General features: G+C 32.2%; 1 protein-coding gene across 1 annotated transcript; it reads right to left on the minus strand.

Annotated features, from left to right (window-relative positions):
- Window positions 1-10,986: 10,986 nt before the first annotated feature.
- On the minus strand, window positions 10,987-13,265 carry LOC139862104 (protein FAR1-RELATED SEQUENCE 5-like). Its single transcript, XM_071850686.1, has 5 exons — window positions 12,913-13,265; window positions 12,562-12,820; window positions 12,290-12,444; window positions 11,760-12,129; window positions 10,987-11,469 (listed from the first exon to the last, which is right to left on the minus strand). Exons 1-5 carry the CDS (start codon window positions 13,263-13,265, stop codon window positions 10,987-10,989), a joined length of 1,620 nt encoding a protein of 539 aa, XP_071706787.1.
- Window positions 13,266-22,323: the final 9,058 nt, after the last annotated feature.

Genomic DNA, 22,323 nt, shown 5'->3' on the forward strand with positions numbered 1-22,323 from the left:
CTAGCAGAAAGAAACCTCCAAGCTCCACCGCCACCACCACCGGTTATCCCACCCGTTCGAAATGGGTGTACTTACAAGGAATTCCAGAGCTGCAAACCACATAACTTCAGTGGAACCGAGGGACCGGTTGGTCTCACCAGATGGTTCGAGAAACTTGAATCAGTATTCCGAGTTAGCAACTGTTCGGAGGACAATAAGACCAAGTTTGCTTCGTGCACGCTATCTGACGGCGCGCTAACGTGGTGGAACACGTTAGCTCAAGCGAAAGGCATTGATGAGGCGTATGCTACGCCATGGGAGGAATTCAAAGCTGCTATGATTGATGAGTATTGTCCGAGAACCGAAATCCAGAAGATGGAGATGGAATTCATGCAGTTAAAGGCCGTTGGGAACGACCTTGACGGTTACAACAGGAGATTCTTGGAACTAGCTCTTATGTGTCCGACAATGGTCACCCCGGAATTCAAGCGTATGGAGAGATACTTCTGGGGACTCCTCAAGTCCATCAAAGGAAACGTCACATCGTCCAAACCACCGAATGTTCCCGAAGCAATGCGCATGGCGCATACCCTCATGAATCAGATTCTCATTGATGAGCCGGAGAAGGCTAAGTTTGAAGCTGGTAGTAGGGAAAAGCGAAAGTGGGATAATAACAACAACAACAATAACAACAACCACCACAACAACAGGGGGAGAACCTATGACCAGACCCCCGCCAAGAGGCACAACAACGGTGGAAACCTCAACCCCAACAACAACACCAACTCCAACCCGAACTACAAGGGAACCTTACCACAATGCAAGAGGTGTTACAAACACCATACTGGGTATTGCAATGTTGTCTGCGAGAAGTGCCAACGGTCTGGGCACATCGGGAAAGACTGCAAGGTTACCACTTTGAATGGGAAGCCGAACACCAACGGGCCGAAGAAGTGCTACGAATGCGGGCAGATGGGCCATTTCAGAAATGCGTGCCCAAACAAGTGAAAAGACGGCGGACCACCCCGCACTAGAGCTTTTAATGTTAATGCAAGGGACGCACGCGAAAACCCCGACTTGGTGACAGGTATATTCACAATCAACAACCTTTTAGCTTCTGTCTTGTTTGATACTGGTGCAGATAGAAGTTATGTATGTAGACATTTTTGTGATAAGATTAATTGGTCATTAGTCCAGTTAAAAGAAAGTATGCTTGTCGAATTCGCCAATGGAAAACTTGAAAAGGTTGGCCATATTAGTCGTGGAGCTATTATCAACATAGCTGGAGCAGATTTCGAAATTGACTTGATACCTATCAAACTGGGAAGTTTTGACGTGATCATCGGTATGGATTAGTTGAGCAAGATAAAGGCTGATATTATCTGTGGAGATAAAGCACTTCGTATACCACAAGGAGACGATGAGCCACTGATCATCTACGGAGAGAGATGTACCTCGAAGCTGAACCTCATTAGTTGCGTGAAAGCGCAAAAGATTTTGAAGAAGGGACGTTTTGCTGTCCTAGCACATGTGAAAGCGGTAGAAACTGAGGTGAAGAGCGTGAATGACGTTCGAATTGTGAACGAATTTTCCGATGTCTTCCCAGAGGAATTGCCTGGATTGCCACCGCAGAGAGCAGTAGAGTTTCAGATTGACTTAGTACCAGGAGCTGCACCTGTAGCTCACGCACCTTATAGACTCGCACCTTCCGAGATGCAAGAATTACAGAGCCAACTACAAGAGCTGTTAGATCGAGGGTTTATCCAACCAAGTTTCTCGCCTTGGGGCGCACCTGTTCTGTTTATGAAGAAGAAGGATGGATCCTTCCGTATGTGTATAGACTACCGTGAACTCAACAAATTGACAATCAAGAATCGGTATCCTCTTCCACGAATTGACGATCTTTTTGATCAACTACAAGGATCGAGAGTCTACTCAAAGATCGATTTGCGATTCGGTTATCACCAGTTGAGGGTGAAGGAAAGTGACGTGATGAAGACTGCATTCAGGACCCGTTATGGTCATTATGAGTTTCTCGTGATGCCATTCGGTTTGACAAATGCACCTGCCGTGTTCATGGACCTCATGAATCGTGTCTGCAAGCTGTACTTGGATAAGTTTGTTATCGTCTTCATAGATGATATCCTCATCTACTCTAAGAGCGAAGAAGAACATGAACAATACCTCCGACTAGTGCTTGAACTCTTGAGACAAGAGCAACTTTACCCCAAATTCTCCAAGTGTGAATTCTCCAACTTTACGCCAAATGGTACTCCCATTCCGATAACGTTATACCATGCCGGTACAACACTACTCCCAAGGTGAAGTTAGCGGACCGAGTCAACGGCCATAACCCACCAATCACATACGCTCTTTTGACCTCAAACAACGAGTAGTGTAACATCGCGCACTGCTACACCATAGTGAATCATAACGGAATACACTAACCATCCACCACAAACAAAAGTATATACGCATACTTAGAATCATTCAACACCGCCTGGAATTTCCGCACACGAATCATACGCACACGCGAGCATCGCTATCAAAATCGAGCAAGAACCACCTGTATCGCACATTGGTACAACACAATAATTCTCCAGAAGAGAGTCCGACACGCACATCCCTAAACCGAAGGATTTCGCCTTGCTCATCAAATACGCCCGTTATCTCTCAACGAGATTCACCACATTACCACCTCGGTGGTAATTCAAATCCGAAACCATAAGTACAATTTAACCGAAATTGTACTCTACCACAGATCGACTAAATCTAGGTCTCGACACTAATTCCGGATCTACTATGAGCATTATCCGACATCTCACACTAAAACCTCCACGTGCGGGAGTGCAACTCCCCCACTTGGAACTACGTTCCATAACCGCATCGCCGTGGCAACATCATCCGCGATAATTACCACTCTCCGACATACGTGACCAATCTCTCCATCGGTCATAACACTCGAATTCTCATGAATTCATTTCGCACACTAGAAATTGACGCACACCGTCACCCGTTGGCTTTATTTAAACAACACAAAACCAACACAACACGCACCTTGTACAACCGTACAATGCTACCGAAAGGTAGACATTTCTACAATTGGGTTCACACGACCCATCACCACATCTTGCTCCAATCTTGAGCACACGAAGGATTTTAACCAATCCTTAAACACTTCGATTTAAAAGTGTACCACAATTACACAAACTCTACTCTCGCAATCATCCAATTGCTATAGTTTGTCAAATTTCCCACCTAGTCACTCATGTACCGAAGGGTTTCTCCCCAGTACCTTAAGTACAATGTGACCGCAACACCATCGGAGTCGAACACCACGCTCGTAGGTATGAAAGGGGCACCTATCTTTGCGTTCTGTAGACTCCATTACCACATTCATCGAGATCCAAAACACTCGATCTCAAGGGTTCTATCCACCCGACGAACCTCAAGGTTCATCAACTTCAACACGAGAGCGAACACGCTCTGACATCCGAACACCAAAGCCCATTCCCATGGCTTGGTAGAAACATTTTCCAAACACTAAGGAATGCTTGGTTACACCAAGTCTTACTCCCTTCATCCGATAATCAAACGTCAACATAGGGTTATATAGTGCAGACTCAATTCCGAAATTTAAAACTTCGGATATGGCAAAAACGAAGCTCCAAACTTCGGATTAGGATTTCCACTAACAGATCAGCCAAAACCAAATTTTGAAACTTCGGATATGGCAAAACCGAAGTTTCAAACTTCGGTTTTACCATTTTTGTAAAAAAAAAAAAAAGAAAAAAAAAACTTTTTCTATTTTTGCAACTATTCTAATTAAAATTTCAATTTTTTTAAAAAAAAAATCTAAGATAAGCCTACTTTGCTGCATGAGTGTTAATTCTTTGGGGATGTATGGTAAATGATTTTGGTTTCAAAAGCTAATTTTGTTTGTAGATATCATAATTTAAGAAATATATTATAAGAAAAATGCACTATTGAATAGATAAGATTGTATTTTAACTCTTACACACATTTGTTTGTTCATTCAATGATGAAACCATCTCATTTCAACACAAACACAACCTGATAGTTTACCTTCATCTATTACATGATAGCATACATAACATGTCAATTTGTTCGCCATAAGTTAATTTTTAATAATTGTACTTTGTAATGTACACATAGTCATGGTATATGCAAATACCATTCCTCCACCACCACCAGCATGGCCGGTGAGCAGTAACTATAGCCATTATCGGAATATGGAGGGATATAAAGTCGGCTACTAAAGCCTTGAAGATTATTACCCGTGGGAGACTATCTCATGGGCTTCGAAGGAGATGTGAAAGTGGAAAAAGGTTTAGCGTACCATTTGAAAAGAATTTGCTTTTTGCAACAATGATCCATACGGAGCCTCGAGTCGATTGAGTCTTAGCTCTAGAGAGAGCTATCAAGATAGAGGCGATGAGATCATAATTCATGTAGTGTTCATTATTTATTTCATTTGGTGAACGTACATTGTATTTATTTTGTTAGTTGAAATACCATAAAAGCTTAATTATATTAAACTATAGATTAGGTTTTGCTTAATGTTGGATTTTGGGCTTCGGTTCATTAAGGTAAAATTCAGTTTTTAGGGTTACATTTGATTTTAGAGTTTATTTTGGTAATGCTCTGATACAATAATAACTATATAGTTTATTGGTTTGCATCGAAGAATATTGACATCATCCTAAAAAGTTGTCTATTGAAGTACTCCTTCATTCTTATGCATCGATTTCGGCGATATCATTCTAGCTTCACGCAACAAATAAGAGAGAAAAGGACTTATTTACTTATTTTATATTTAGTGTCTTCTTTAAGTTTCGAACTTCCGTGATACGTTGTTCGGACTGTGAAGAGTATTTGAATATTGATTACGATTGAGAAGAATATTCAAATGAAACCTATATTTAAGTTGAGATTGAGGGGACAAATCTCAGCCTTTAGATTGAGATTGATCAATGGATCAGATTAAAAGTCCTAATATATGGCGGAGGGGTATTTTCATCCACACAGGAAAAATATGTTATACACCCACAGCTTGGAATTTCATTCCATCGTATCTGTATTTCACACACAAACACATACTTCTTTCTAGGGTTTCAACATCGAACGCTAATTTCCTTCGATCAACACCGAACAAAGCTGCCATTATCAACAATCATCAACAACTATACACATTAATCGATTATCTTCCATCAAACATGGCTAAATCGGAGCATTCTCTAATCAAAAAATCGTCGTCGGCTAAAAAGCATGTTCCGGCTAATAAAAAAGCTCCAGCCAAAACTAATGGTAACTTTAACAAGTTTTGTTGATGTTCGTTTATAATCAATCAAGTTTGTTTGTATTCCTTTGATGATTTCAAATTTCAGGGTTTCGTCATATAGCATTCGTGTGTGTGCTTCTTTAAGCACATGATTTTTGTTGTGATTGTTTAATATGTGCTTTTTATCTTTTGTATGAGTTGCACATTTGTTGTTCTTAAATCAGATTGCATGTATAAGTTTTGTTATTACCTTTTAGGTTTTATCAATCACATGTGATTATTACAAGAAATCACTTTCGAATACACATTTAGCTGTTATATTTGCTTCTTTAATCACATGTTATTCGTTGTGATTATTTAATATGTGCTTTTTATCTTTTGTATGAGTTGCACACCTTTTAGGTTTTATTCAATCACATGTGATTATATAATAAATCACTTTTGAAATACACATTTAGCTGTTAACAAATGATATTTGCTTCTTTAATCACATGTTATTTGTTGTGATTGTTTAATATGTGCCTTTTATCTGTGTATGAGTTGCATATCTGTTGTTGCTAAATCAGAGTGTAAGTATAAATTTTGTGAGTATCTTCTAGGTTTTTTCAATCACTTCTGATTATACAAGAAATCACTATGGAATTCACATTTAGCTGTTAACAAATAATGTCACCTTTGATTTGTTTTGTTCAATGTTACTGATTTACTTTTGTAAACCACATTTTTCAGGTAAAAGAAAACACCAATCTGTTACCAATGCCGTTGATAATCCCAAACAGAAACATAAAGTTAAGGCGATTGTGGTACACAAAGGTAAGGATGTTTCTTCTGATAATGAAGTTGAGTCTAAGCTACCTGCTCTTAGGCTAAGGACAACACCGACGCAGTTTGCAAAGGTGATGTGATCGTTGACCCCCGAACAAAAAGTTTGTGTCATGAGACTTGGGTTTCGTTCTTTAATTGGGTTTAATATAGACCAATTGTCGGGTAGTCTTGTTTACTATGTTGTTGACAATTTCGATGGTGATGAGATGATAATAAAGACTCAAAAAGGAAACATTAAGGTTGATTCCCAAGCTGTCCACGATGTGTTTGGACTCGAAGATGTTGGTACTGATATAAACACCTTGGAACTCAAGATTGGTAGTCTTTTTGTTCAAAATTGGTTGAATCAGTTTCCACCACCCCCGTTCGACACCTGTTCATCTTCACTGTGTTCTAAGATCCTGACCTCAACCGAAGTTGATAGTATCTTTCAGATGAACTTTATCATGTTGTTTGCAAGCACGATGGTGTCATGTGAAAGAAATGGGAAAGTAAGTTCGTATGTGTTGACGAGGTTGTCTGACGATGTTGATATTTCAAGTATCAACTGGTCCATGTTTCTTCTTTCTTCATTGAAATATAGCAAAATTGGATGGAACAGAAATGATCCCAACTGTTTCTACACCGGTGCTGCTACTTTTCTCACTGTGAGTTATCTTTTCATTATCTATACATCATATATGATTTTCAACAATCTTTTTTACGAATTGGTTTGATAACTATGATTTTTTTTTCGTGTTTGTTTCTTAGCTGTTCTATCTGGACCGTACAAAGTTTGATTCTTTTCCTGTTGTACGTGGGCGTCCAGTTTTCAAGAACTGGAAAGGAGCCATTGCGGTTCGTGCAAAGAAAGAAGCTGAACTCGGATCATTTGGGCTGTTGTAACTTGCAGATGAATATGACGAAGAAGCAGAAAATGGGGAGGGTTTTCTCAAACTTGAAGATGAGGATAAGGCTGATCTGCGTGCGATTGAGGTAGTTTTTTTTCTTTTTTTTTCTTTTTTATAATTCAAACACCTGTTTTTACTAATTAAATCATGCTGTGTTAGTATGATTTTTTGTATACAATCACCTGTGATTGAATTTTTGTATACAATCACATGTGATTTTATGATATAATCATATGTGATTGATTTTTTGTATACAATCACCTGTTTTCACTAATTAAATAATACTTGGTCTGATTATACATTCAGTAACTAATATTATATTATGCGATAACTTTGATCTTTTTTATAACTATTCTAAGCTTTTTGCACATTATATGCAAGGTTATTGTGAAGTTATCGAGGAGAAGTTTAAATTGGTCAATGAGTTGAAGCATTTTTTGTCACGGACAATACGTGAAAGTTTATCCAAGTATCCAGATGAGAAGATATTGATATCTTATGAAAAGAAGTTGAACGAAGTTTTTAAAATGGATGTGTGTGATGTGAAGACTGATGATGAGATGGAGGATGAGTCAGAGGGAAAAAAACGATGATGATGACAACAATGATGAGTCAGAGGGAAAAGACGATGATGATGAGAAGAAGGCTGAGTCAGAGGGAACAGACGATGATGATGATGACGACGATGATGATGAGAAGAAGACTGATTCGGAGAAAAAAGATGAGGGTGATGAGAAGAAGGCTAATTTGGAGAAAAAAGATGATGAATGTGTTGATGTAAACAAGGTTGAGTCTGAGAAAAAGATTGTTGATGGGCAATCCAAGGCTGATGATGATGTGAATGATGAGCAAGAAGTTAATCTTGATTCTGACGATCCAATTGTTCAAGTTGTGACAGAAGTTGTAGGTCCAAAGGTTGCTGAGAAAGATGTTGACAAAGATCAAAATGAAGAAGAGTACACATCTTTGACACAATGGTTTGACAATAACGTTAATGAGGTCATTGATATTTGTGAAATTATATCTTTACTTAATGCACCAACAAGCCTTACATGGTTACCTGTTCATAATACTCCAACAATGATGAATTTAACACCACCTACTTTTCATCTCTTATCTTAGGAGGGTAAATATGAGAACAAGGAGTATGATGAAGCTGTGAAATTGTTAGACAAGGGCAAGTTGGCAAGCAGCCCCGAAGTTAGAAAAACGTTACCTAAACAAACGGCTGTCCAGTCAAAGAAATTTTGTAAAAAAGCTATAAAGAAAGATCGAACAATCGTTCTTAGATCTGCGTATATCAACAAGCTGACTGATGTGTCTGACATTCTGACAAACTCTGAGCTTATTTTGGCTATGAAATTATTTTCGATGAAGCTTAGCCCTTCGTGAGTTTTCTAAAAATTTTCCTTTTAATACATACAAATCCTTCTGCTTTATAAGCCAATCACATGTGATTATATTATGAAATCACATGTGATTATATTATGAAATCGCATGTGATTAAACTAACCCCCCCTTTTTTTGTTTGTTAGTGAGACTGTTTTTGAATCAAGAAAAGGCAGCATGATACACCGTCTTAGTTTGGAATCACTTTGCCCCGATTTTTATGTTGAGGCTAGTGTAATTGATTTATGGAGCTTTATACTGAACGAAGAGCAAAAGTACAGAGGACAATCTAGCCCGTCTAGGTTTTTTTTCCCTTCTTCAATCATTGTAAGTTTTATCGTTTAAAAATTTTTATGTACTATATTAGCTTGCTGTTTGTATCTGTGTGTTATGGTTCTTAATACTTAGTCACATGTGATTGTTATATATATAATCACATGTGATTGTTATATATAATCACATGTGATTATTATAGATATAATTACATATTATTGTTATATATGATCACATGTGTTATTTTATTTACAGTATTCTTACTTGTGTGACAACAAGAACATGAAAAAGGAAGATAAGCTGATGATAATCAAAGAAAGTGCTAATGCTTGGTTTAGATTTTATCCAAAGCTTGCGTCACTCTGAAAAGTTGATCTTGTATGTTATTTCTAGCTTACATTTGTAGGTCTATTTGCCTTTATATCATAATCAATTATTTGTGTTCTAATAATTTCTTTCTTTTTTGATTTTTTACAACAGGTATTTTTCCCAATATGCAGACATGAGCATTTCTTTGTCTTGGTGATTGACATGAAAGTTCCCAAGCTTTACATACTTGACAACTCTTCGGTAGTTAAAAACTATGCTGCAAGATACGCCAAAGTTTTCAATCTTTTGGTTAGTGTTTATTATAATATCATTACTTGTATGTTTTCCACTTCAATATCAGTTTTTTTTGCTTCCCCTGTTTACACTTACTGTTTTTAAACATCTGTTCAATCATTAATTTAATAACTATTCATTTTTTCTGATTTTATTTTTTCCAGCTATATGCTTTTGCTGAACATCTGAAATTTCATAAGCATCCTTTTGCAAATCAAATTGAAAAATTGGAACGAATTAGGATTTCGCTGCCATGGAAAACAATAGATAATGTTGTGGATTGTAGCGTGTTTGCTATGTTCCACATGGATATGTTTAAAGCAAGATCAGAGAATGAGTGGTCTGATGTATTGGTGCCTGAGTCAGCTGAACAAAAGAATCAGCTCCGGAAACTGAGAATTCGCTATGCATCGAAGATTTTGTCGCATGATCTAAACATACATGCTGAGCAGATGATAATAAATGCAAGAAATTTTGCCGCATTCCATGAAAAGAAAGATTATAGAAAGGTTATCATTTCTGCAAAACAATCAAGAGGTGTCCGAGTTGAAAAGGCTAAAAATCAAGAGGTGCATGACCAGCAATCTAATGAAGAGTGAAGTTTTTTGAAGATGTATGTTATTGTTCTGCTATGATAGTTTAGTATATGGTTAGATGTAGATGGTTGGAAAGATGTGTTTTGGTTAATGACATGCTAGTGGTTAGATGTTGATGGCTCTTTTGGTCAAGATGTTTTTTGATTAATGACATGCTACTTGATATTTTAATGCATGGTTTAGATGTTCATATATTTATTGTCTCTAATACTTGATGATTATGATTCTTGGTGGTTGATGGTTGATTAAAAATACTATACAGCTACAAGTTATTCCTCATGCAATCACATGTGATTTTTGCATTTGCAATCACAAGTGATAATACATAACAATCACATGTGATATTACATATATAATCACTTGTCTTATTCAATCAAATCTGATTGTAATATAAAATCACATGTGATTGAACTACTTAATCACATGTGATTTTAGTATATAATCACATCCGTTAACATACATTATGTGATATAAAATCACATGTGATTGAACTACTTAATCTCATGTCATTTTCTTATTCAATCAAATCTGATTGTAATATAAAATCACATGTGATTGAACTACTTAATCACATGTGATTTTAGTATATAATCACAACCGTTAACATACATTATGTGATATAAAATCACATGTGATTGAACTACTTAATCTCATGTCATTGTCTTATTTAATCAAATCTGATTGTAATATCGAAACATGTGATTGAACTACTTAATCACATGTGATTTTAGTATATAATCGCAACCGTTAACATACATTCTTTTACAAATTGATTTTGCAAGGACCTCTCACCACCATTAGGACCCATCACATAGTTTTTGGGTTTAGGGACTAATTGATTTTACAAATGATTCTTAATGTCATTGACTTTATTCAATCACATGTGATTATTATGTAAAATCACATGTGATTGAACTACTTAATCACATGTGATTACAGTATATAATCACAACTGTTAATATACATTCTGTAAAATCAAAACCATAAATCAAAAATGTTCCAAACACATTAAAAATTTTTAACAGTTGTTCTTGAAATAAAGTAACAAAATATAAAAAAATGAAAGTCAAACATTTAATAGGAACACCAAAATTAACAATTGTACAAATATAAAAAATAAAAAATAAAATCAACGTTTGTCTTTGTCACAACCCCTGCAATTGTGTTCATGTGATCCACAATTACTGCAAGTAATCTTTCTTTTTTTGCTTTCCAAAATTCCTTTCTCTTTTCCACTTATAAGACGCTTATCTTTTCCACAACCTTTGTATCTCCCAACGGGTAGGTTTTGTATGTCTAATGAATTGGGCTTTGAAACACCAACCATTTCTTGTATGACAACATCTTTTTTCTTAAACTGTTTTGGCACTTGAGCCTTAACTTCTTTCTTCACCATTTTAACTTTTTCAAGAAGCACTTGTAGCATCGTTTCATCCTGGCCAATTAGTTCAACACAATCATCAACAACTGATGTGATTTCATTAATAGAATTTTGAACATCAATGTTTTCGTTGCCATATCTATTTCTCCTTGATCTTAACTCGGGTGGTATTATATCCCTTCTCCAACGCCTCATTATGTATTTTTCAGGGATTTCATCTATATTATCATTCTTCAATACCCAAAAACAATGTCTACAAAGAAGACCAAATCGTAGATAGTGTCTACATGTACATATTATTGATCCATCTTGGCGGTTATGAAGTACCTTCATAATTAAAAAAAAAGTATGAAACTGATGTATAAGCCAATCACAAGTGATAAGTACCTATTTAAATATGACAACTGATGTATAAGTCAATCACAAGTGATAAGTACCTATTTAAACTATTTTAACAAGTGAGATTCAAACTATTGCACAAATGTTATTCCATACATGAAAAAATATGTAAATTAGTTTACCTTGTATTTGAAGTACTCTTTTTCTTCATTCGAGCCTTCCCTTTTATCCTCCATACTTGAGCCTTCATCTTTTTTCTCTTCATTCGAACCTTCATTTTTCTTCCCTTCATTCGAGCATTCCTTTCTCTTTTCCAATTTCTCTTTAACAACAAATATTTCCGTGTATTCCTCTTTGTCCATTTTATCCAACGAACATTTATACAAAGCTGCAACAATCTCTTGTTGAATAATCAGAAAAACTGTATTCGTGTATACCTTCGATGCATGTTTTTCAATTCTTAGCAACGTTAATAATTTTGGGTTTTTCTTGATTGTCTGTACATCCAAAGATTGTTGTTTTGACCTCTGTTTTAACATGGCAGATTCAAAGCTGTCCATAAAAGTCAACAGATTTGATGCAGATCTTGTAAAGTGTGAAAAAAGCATTTTCACTCTCTGATCTTGAAGTAGTTCGCATCAAACCAAACATTTCAGTTTCGATGAAATATGCTGGTATCTAACTTGATCTAATATCAAACATATATTTGAACCAACTGTCATTCTTCAATGAAAAATCGTCCATCAACTTTTCCCATTTTTCTTCAAAAATAGTTGGTTCTATGTACATATTCCACACAATTTTATCAAATCTCTTCTTGAAGTCTTTTTCTTGTTTGTCTTCAATATTAGGATTTGCTTCTTGAATCTATAATCACATTTGATTGGTTAATAATTCATATTAAGAAAATTATGTATATGTATCATTCACTATTTCAATCGCATGTGATTAGTTACATGTAGTCTTCAATAACAAAACTCATACCTTTGATGGCACCTTCCGCATAATGTGCCACATGCATAGTCTATGCTTTGCCGTCTTAAAGACCTCTTTTATGGCTATCGCCATTGATTTGTCCTGATCTGTCACAATCATGTTTGGCTCTTTCCCGAATGTCTTCATGAAGCAATTAAATAGCCATTTATAACTCTCGGCTGTTTCATCCCTGATCATTGCCACAACAACAGTGACACACCTACGGTGGTTATCTATTCCAGTAAATGGTACAAACTTGAGGTTGTACCTGTTAACAAAAAGACAATGTTAGAAACTCAGATAAGCCAAACAACCTGTCAATCACATGTGATTAGAAGCTGTAAAAACCAGGTATCATACCTGTTAGTTCTATATGTTGCATCAAATGAGATAACATCACTAAACTCCTTGTAGTTGCACTTTGCAACTTCATCCGCCAAGAAAATGGAATGTAATTGACTTTTTTCAAGCTTGTACTCAAATGAAAAACCAGGAACATATTTTTTCCTTTCTTCCATTTTGTTAACGAGTATTTGAGAATCAATTGCATTGATAAACACATTCAAATCTCGTTTCCTGTTTCTGAAGTCAATTACAGTTCCCTGAACATTTTTTTCAGACCCTTTCATATTGCTGTAAACTTCGTATGCCTTTGTTGGACCAATATTTGATACCGTCGAATGGTATACAAACAACTTCTTTGCATACCTCATTTGTCTTTCCTTTTTACTTAAATGTCTGTATTCTATCGGTAGCAACTCATGATTATGTTATTCTTCAAAGTCAGCAAGAACGAAAGTATCTGTTCCATACACCCGGTCGAATCTAACTTTAGCCCTACATCCTGTGCATTCCATGTTGCTTTTCCGAATTAGCTTTTTAGTTTCTTGTAATGTGTCAAAGTAGACTTCCTTTGGTGTGCCAGCCTTGTTGCATAAGTAATATTTTTGTTTGACTAAACCAGATTTTGCAATTTTTTGTCCAGCCTTTCTTATGTCAAAACATGCATGATATGCATATAACCTATACATCTCTTCACATTGATCAAGTGTTCCATAATTATGACCAATGACCAGTAAGAAAAGTTTGTCAACAATTGGTGCATAATACAATGATCCACCTGGTGTTTCGTTTTTACGTGTTGCAGTTGCTTTTGGTGAATTATAATCTGTGGAAAATAAATTACAATGTTAATTGAATGTTTAACTGAAATAAGAGACAATATACATATCACATAATGTATTATCATATAACGCAATCACATGTGATTCAATAAGTAAAATTTTACAACAATTCGATTTTCAACTTCATCTTCATTGTATTCATCAGTAATCACTTTAAATCCCAGTAATGTATTATCATAAAACAATCACATGTGATTTTTACAAGAAATTACATGTGATTTTACACAAGACATTACTTAAAGTCACAAAACACTAATTCATTAAAAGCTAATCACATGTGATTGAATGAGTAAAAATTTACAACAATTCAATTTTTATCTTCATCTTCATTGTATTCATCAGGAACCACTTTTAAATCCCAATAATGTATTATCATAAAACAATCACATGCGATTTTACAATATATTACATGTGATTTTACACAAGACATTACTTAAATTCACAAAAACACTAATTCATTAAAAGCTAATCACATGTGATTAAATGAGTAAAAATTTACAACAATTCGATTTTTATCTTCATCTTCATTGTATTCATCAGTAATCACTTTTAAATCCCAGTAATGTATTATCATAAAACACTCACATGTAATTTTACAATATATTACATGTGAATTTATACAAGACATTACTTAAAGTCACAAAAACACTAATTCATTAAAAGCTAATCACATGTGATTGAAGACGAAACGATATACATACCATCATCATTCTGGATTTTGTTGATGTCTTCATCACTGATATCGTATTCCCTCTCTGGTTCCGTTGCTTAAATTGAAGGTGTATATGAATTGATTGATCAATGAATTCGTATGTTAAGCAATTCGGAGTGAACGAGTGATTATCAATCTAAGTTAACGACGTTAGGTAATCGTATAATCAAGCAATCCGACTGAATTAATCAGAGTTAATGACAGAATTGAACTGATTGTTTGCGGGATAATCGTCAATCGCCATCGCCAGGATCGCTTAGGGTTTTTGAAGGTTTTCGTTCGAGAGTGATTTGTTTCGTACGTAGGATTTCTATTTTTTGTAAAATGACCATAATACCCTCGCTGTATTAATTGGTGCTTTAATCTGGATCATTGATCAAAAGTGATCCAAGGGCTGAGAACCGCCCCTTGGATTTCAACCTTTTTAATGGTTTCTTTGGAATACAACTCATGACCCAAAGTTCGATTGTGGGCTTAAGTTCAATAGGGGTTAACTTAGATTTTAGAATTTAAAATGTAATCTAAAAATATCGTATCAATAATATGATAATTCTAACAAAGTTTACATTATTCGTCAGATTAGAGGATATATATTTATACACTTGGTAAATTTGTTTGGATTATAGGTATATATTAGTGAAATGACCCGTGGAACCACGAGGTTGTTTAAACGAAACCATTTAATGATATATTTTAGGTATTAAGTGAATGAAAATGTTAAAATCATTTAGTTTAATGACCCGTATGGCCACAGATTTCGACTAAGAATTTGTCTTTGTTAACTTGGTCAGAATAAATGAACTACATTAATTCTCTCACCACCTTATTTTCATTACAATTATTTTTTTCTTGTCATAAATGGTACTTATTTAACATTAAAAGAGAGACTCAAAATACATGGTTCAATCTCGCAAAAATCATAATTATTTTTGAATTCTTCTATCATATTATATACCTTCATTTTAAATAGTCACTATATGATTTGACATATGTTATCGATTTTTAGATTTTTTTTTAACAAACATATAATAATAAAATATTCAAGGTGTGATAAATTTCATCATCAAACAATACATAAAAGAGAATTATTCTTTAAAAAAATCATTAACAAATACATAAAGGTTGGTACATGCTTTTTAAAAACAAAAGGTTATTGGATAATATGATGGAGATTGAGAAAAAGAGTTGTAATGGTTTGTACAGATTAAAAAAAGAGTTATGATAATATATGGTGATGATGCTCCGAGATATATATTTATAAAACAGTAATACCTTAAATATTAAATGATATTTTTATTAATTATTTTTGCCTTTCAAATCGTCATTTATTTGTTTCTATTTTGTATCTTTTTTAATTAGAAATAATATTAATATATAATAATAACATAATCATTATAAAAATTAAAAGGTAATTAGTGAAATGATGACCTCATCAATTTAAAGCTTTATATGAATATACAAATATAGATGTATGCATGTTCAGATGGTCAGTGTTTTTAATTGGTTTTCTATCATTGTTTTGTGACGACCCAGAAATTTTCGACTAAATTTAAACTTGATCTTTAAATGATTTTGACACGATAAGCAAAGTCTGTAATGTTGAGTCTCAAAATTTGTGAACTGTTTACATGGATTCATTTGACCTTTGACTACTCCCGACGATTCACGAACAATTGTTGTAAATAAATATGTATATATATATATATATATATATATATATATATATATATATATATATATATATATATATATATATATATATAGGTAAATATAAATAATAGTATATATATAATAATTTGAGATAATAAGATACAATTTAATCATTTGAGTTGAATATGTAAAATAATATACAGGGTAATAAAGTAATTATTAAAATAAAACTATATATAAGTGTACATAATTATTATGATATGTATATTGAAAAATAAATAAAAAGTTTAACTATTATATGTCATATAATAAATAAAATATACATAATTAATAATATATAATAGTAATATATTAAATGCAGATTGAAAATATAATGTTATAGTAATATTATTAGTACTTCTATTATTACTATTAATATTAATATCAATATTAGTATTATTAATAATAATATCATTATTATTGTTATATATATAACTAAAAAGTTATGATTATCAAAAATAAAGATGATAAACATAAATATTAATATAAGAATGATGAAAATTATAATTTTAATTATTATTATTATTATTATTATTATTATTATTATTATTATTATTATTATTATTATTATTATTATCTTTATAAATATTATTACAATTAATATCATTAATATTAATATTAGTATTAGTATAGTTATATTTATTAGGAAAATAATACAAACTATTATCATTTGATTATTATTAGTATCATTATTATTTATTAATATATAATTATTACCAGTATTTTTCAATAATAAAAATATTATTATTATAATTATTATTAGTTAGAATTATTATTATTAATATATCTATTAATTAATAATATTATTTATAATTTATAAAAAAAATAGAAAAAGAGTACGAATATGTTATCTTTCGTTTACTGCCTTTTAATTTTTGGTTTCTTCTGATTGGAATTGTCGACCTCAATCAATCTATATTATTCGTCTTCTACAAATCACAAGGCAATAACAAATTTTTTTTTAGAAAACCATCGTATCCCTCTATTCTTGTTCTTTTTGGCCAAAAATCGAATTCAAACACAACTTGAAAATCTATTAATGCAGAGTGGTTAGGAATGATCCAATTAAACTAACTGTAAGTTTTCATGCTCCAATTATTCCTATTAAATTCGAATTTCGAAGTCAAAGTTTATTTACAAAAAGTTAACTAAATTGTTCATCTTCAAATTCGAATTCCGTTTGATGTTTCAGATTCAATTGTGTATTCAAAAAGTTTCCAGTAATCATTTACAGCATATTTCATGTTTTAATTATAACCTAAAACTATCTAAAATTTAAAATCCAAATTAGAGTTTATAGTGTTCTTGGTTCAAAACTCAAAAACTAGAATTTGAATTCGATTGCAAAAAGTAATAATGTAGTTGTGTTAGGAATCTTTCACTCAAACTTTCTGTAAAATATCAAATTCTAATTCATCTTAACGAACTCGAATTCCTGAGTCAAAGTTTTTAAATTTAAAAGTCAAACATTTGTTTTTGAACGAATTCGAAGTTTATGTTATGATTTAATTTAAATTAACGATTCCAATAGTTTCTTTATATGATTATCAAACTACTTCATGTTATAACCATAGTCTATTACGCGTTAAAAATCGAAAAGTAAAAAAAAAATTAAAAAAAGAAACAGCGACGGCAGTAGCTGTTGGTGTATATTTTTTTTTTCGTTTTCAAGAAATTCAAAAAAAATCCATATCAGTGATTATATTTCGGTTTATAGTCCAAAAGAAAAACTTAATACTCGTAATTAGTAATTTGATTGTTTCCTAGACAATTCGAGTTGATGAAGAAGAAGAGGAGTAAACAAATTTCGGGTTAAAAAAAATGGAAGGGATATTAAGACAGGAAAACAGAAATGGCTCAATGGTTTGTGTGGGTTTCGGGTGAGCGAGAGGTCACGGGTTCGAGCCCGGTTCAGTGCGTTTTCTTTTTAGAAGAGATCTTGAGGTAGTTTTCAAATTTTAAAAATTATTGTTATTATTACTATTATTATTATGATTGTTAATATTATTTTTTCATTATTATTATTAGTATTATATTTATTATTGTTAGTAATATCATTATTGTTAGTATTATTATTAAGTAAGATAAATCCTATGGTTATTATTATTATTATTATTATTATTATCATTATCAATTATTGTTATTATTACAAATATTATAAGTATTAATACTATAATTATTACTAACATATGTATCATTATTATTGTTAATATAAGTAGGATTATTATTAATATCATGATGAAAATAATAAAAGTTACTATTAGTTATATTAATGTTAGTACTAGTATCATTTTTTTTGAATTATTATTATTATTAAGCATTATGATAAAATTTTCATAATTATAAATACAAGTACGAATATTATTATTATTATTATCACTAATAGTTGTATTATTATTATTATTATGATTATGATTATTATTATTATTATTATTAGTATTATTATTATTATTATTATTAATATTATTATTATTATTATTATTATTATTATGAAAATAATACAAGTTATCATTATTTTCATTAATATTAGTATTAGTATCACTTTTGTAACTACTAGTATTATTATTATTATTGTTAAACAAAAGTATCATTAATAACAATATCATTATTATTATTATTAATATTATCATTTTTAATAAAGTTATTATTATTATTATTAGTAAATCATTAATATCAAAACTATCATTTTTAAACAAATAAATATTTTTGTACATAAAACATACTTAATACATATACTACAAATATATTAATATTCCATATAACTATATATGAATCATATTAACATTACTTATATAAAAACTTACATACAACAAATTAGGTTTTTTTTTTAATATAATCTGATGTTATGCGAGGTGTATACAAAATAGTTATATTTTTACTACAAAATACTATTAAATACGATACAATTTTACACAAGTTATTTATTTATTCATAGAGTAGATATACCTAAACCTTGCTACAACACTTATAGGCAGTGTACCTAATCGTACAGTAGTGTAGTTTTTAGTAAGTCCGGTTCGTTCCACAGGGATCTTAGCCAAGTTTAACGCTATATTTTTAAAAACTATATTTGTAAAAATATAAATATATATAAGTAGTATTATTATTATAAAAAGGGGGTTTTTACCGTTTAATGACCGGTTTGTCGATTTTAAAACTTACGTCGCAGTTAAAACCTAATGTAAAATATTAAAAATAAATATAACTTAATTTAAAGCGTAAAGTAAATAACGATAATGAAATTGCGATAAATAAAAGTGCGATAAAATAAAATTGCGATAATTAAAAAGTACGATAATTAAAAGTGCAATTAAATAAAATGACAGTAAATAAAATGCGATAATTAAAAGTGCAATTAAATATGAAATAAATGAATTATGCTTATTTAAACTTCCGTAATCATGATGTTTGACGTATTGATTTTAGTTTATTACCATGGGTTAATTGTCCTTTGTCCTGGATTATTCAATATATCCGTCTGGTTTTTGTCCATAACAGTCCATCAGTCATAAATATAAAGTGCGAGTGTCCTCGTCAAATTATCCTTATATCCGAAGTCAAATATTCTAACTAATTGGGGACTTAAACTATAATTACACCAAGTGTCCTTGTATATAATTCACCCCTGTTTTAATAAGTCCATTAACTATTAATCCATTCCTGTGTCCGGTTAAATGAACGATTATTAGTACTTATAAATATCCCACCAATCGTGTCCGATCGAGTGTATATGGTTATTTATAGGTACGTCCAATTATAAATATTTATATTAAATTAACAAACTATCATTTAATTAAACAAATATAAAGCTCATTAATAGCCCATAGTCTAATTTTCACAAGTGTCGTTCTTTTGTCCAAACCCCAATTATGGTACAAAGCCCAATTACCCCGTCTTTAATATTTTAGCCCAACATCACGATTACTTCGGCTTAAATAAGCATAATAATAACTTAGCTACGAAACATTAATTTAAAAAGGTTGAACATAACTTACAATGATTAATAATAGCGTAGCGTTACATGGACATAATTTCGACTTACACCCTTACAACATTCGCTAACATACTCTTATTATTAAAATTAAAATTAAAATTATAATATATATATATATATATATATATATATATATATATATATATATATATATATATATATATATATATATATATATACACGTGAGATTGAGAGATAGAGAAATAGGTGTGTTTTATTTGGCCAAAAACTGCGAAATTTATAGATGTGGCCAGCATATTGGGGTCATGCGACCGCATGACATTTCTACTTCCTTGCCATGCGATCGCATGGCTAGCTGAGAGAGCTCACATGTTGTTGTTTTCTTCTTGCCGACGGTTTAATTAAATGTATATAATATATAAATAATTTTAAGAATTATTTATATATTATATTATATTTATGTGCATAGTTGACTTGTAATTTTCGCTCCGTTGCGTCGCGCGTTGAAAGTTGACTTTGGTCCCGGTTCCGAATTTTCGAACGTCCTTGCGTACAATTTAATATCTTGTACTTTACGTTTTGCGTCTTGTACTCTTGTAATTTTGAGACGTTTCTCATCAATAATTTGAACCACTTTGATTGTACTTTGTACTTTTTAGCTTTTTGGTCGTTTGCGTCTTCAAATCATCGAATCTGTCTTTTGTCTTCACCTTTTATTATTTAAACGGATATCACTTGTAAATAGAACAATTGCAACTAAAAGCTTGTCTTTCTTGAGAGATAATGCTATGAAATATATATTTGTTTTTAGCATTATCAAATATTCCCACACTTGAGCGTTACTTGTCCTCAAGCAATATAATCTTGAAATAAAAAAACTAGAATCACTTCTTTATTCTTCACACTTTGTACATCAATGATTTCTATACGGCGGTATAAATAATGATAGTAACGTTGTGGTTTACAGTCCCACATGACTATGAAAATTTAGATCCTTTAGGAAATTGGATCTTTATAAAAACATTTGATCTTTTGTAAATTCAATCTAGCTTTTACCCTAGATAAGTTTTCCAGAATAACCCTTCACCGGTGTTTGCAAATTGTTTTTGTGAGTTTTCTGGGTTTTGTGGGTTTCAGATTTGAAAATTTTAGCTCAAAACTTATGGTTTTGTGTCACCCTCTTGCTAACCTTGTATTGGGAAAGCAACACGTCTAGTTTACTTACTCCGTATATTACCTTTCAGTAAACTACCATCCGGTTGTAAAGGAAAGCGTTGAACAAGCAACTGTTAAGGCAATGTCCCGTGACATGCTTTTAATTATGGTCTATAACGTGTCGGATGCAATTACTATCCTTTGTAGGATCAATAGTAAAGCTCACCCTATAATTTTTCGGTCTGGCACAAAGTCATGTCTTTGACCATGCTATGCAACCACCGTTCTTACGGTTGACACCCGATTTGGTTCAGTGACCTAATGAATTCCAGGTGAATTCCTAGGATTTTACGTTCAATGGTAATGAACGCATTAAAAATGGGTTTTCAGAAAACAAATCGGTCTGTAATTTTGATCAAAATATTTTCTCGTTCAAGCTCGAGTTTAGATATCATCGAATTCCATGAGTTTGTAATTCTCAATCTTTAAAAGTCAATCTCAAGGATTGAGTAATATCAGTCTTAAAAGGTGATTTTTGATCTTTTAAGGAGATTATCCTTTCTGGGGATCTGATTCATTAGTCTTATCAAGCTGATTTGCACGGTGCCCTCCCCATTTTAGGAGACAGATCCTCTCATGGTTAGGATAAGTCTGACCACTTGGCAACCCTGTTTGATGCTGAGGTCCGTGGATTTCCAGCTGATTTTCGAGAAAACTTTTCAAGGTTATTCGTAGACTCTACAACTGGTCTGCACGACAACTTCCTGACCTAAATCAAGAAGCGCGTGTCTTTTTCGAAAGACTTTACTTCCTTTTAATGATGGAATTGATTCATCGTGTAGATCCATCTTTCTTTCAAATATATTATAAGAAATTGGGTAAAACTGATAAAATTGTCCAAAACAAAAGTATCTTCAGTTATTTGTACAAAAATATGTGATATATGTTTTAAATAACTTGGTAAATTTTTCCCACACTTGGCTTTTATTTTCTTTTCTTTGCCTTTTTATTGTCCTCTATTCCATTTTAAATGAATTCTAACATTTTGGGTTGTTTCTCAATTTATGTCATTTCCG

Source organism: Rutidosis leptorrhynchoides, chromosome 1 (assembly GCF_046630445.1).
Source record: "Rutidosis leptorrhynchoides isolate AG116_Rl617_1_P2 chromosome 1, CSIRO_AGI_Rlap_v1, whole genome shotgun sequence".
In the NCBI taxonomy this organism is placed as follows: Eukaryota; Viridiplantae; Streptophyta; class Magnoliopsida; order Asterales; family Asteraceae; genus Rutidosis; species Rutidosis leptorrhynchoides.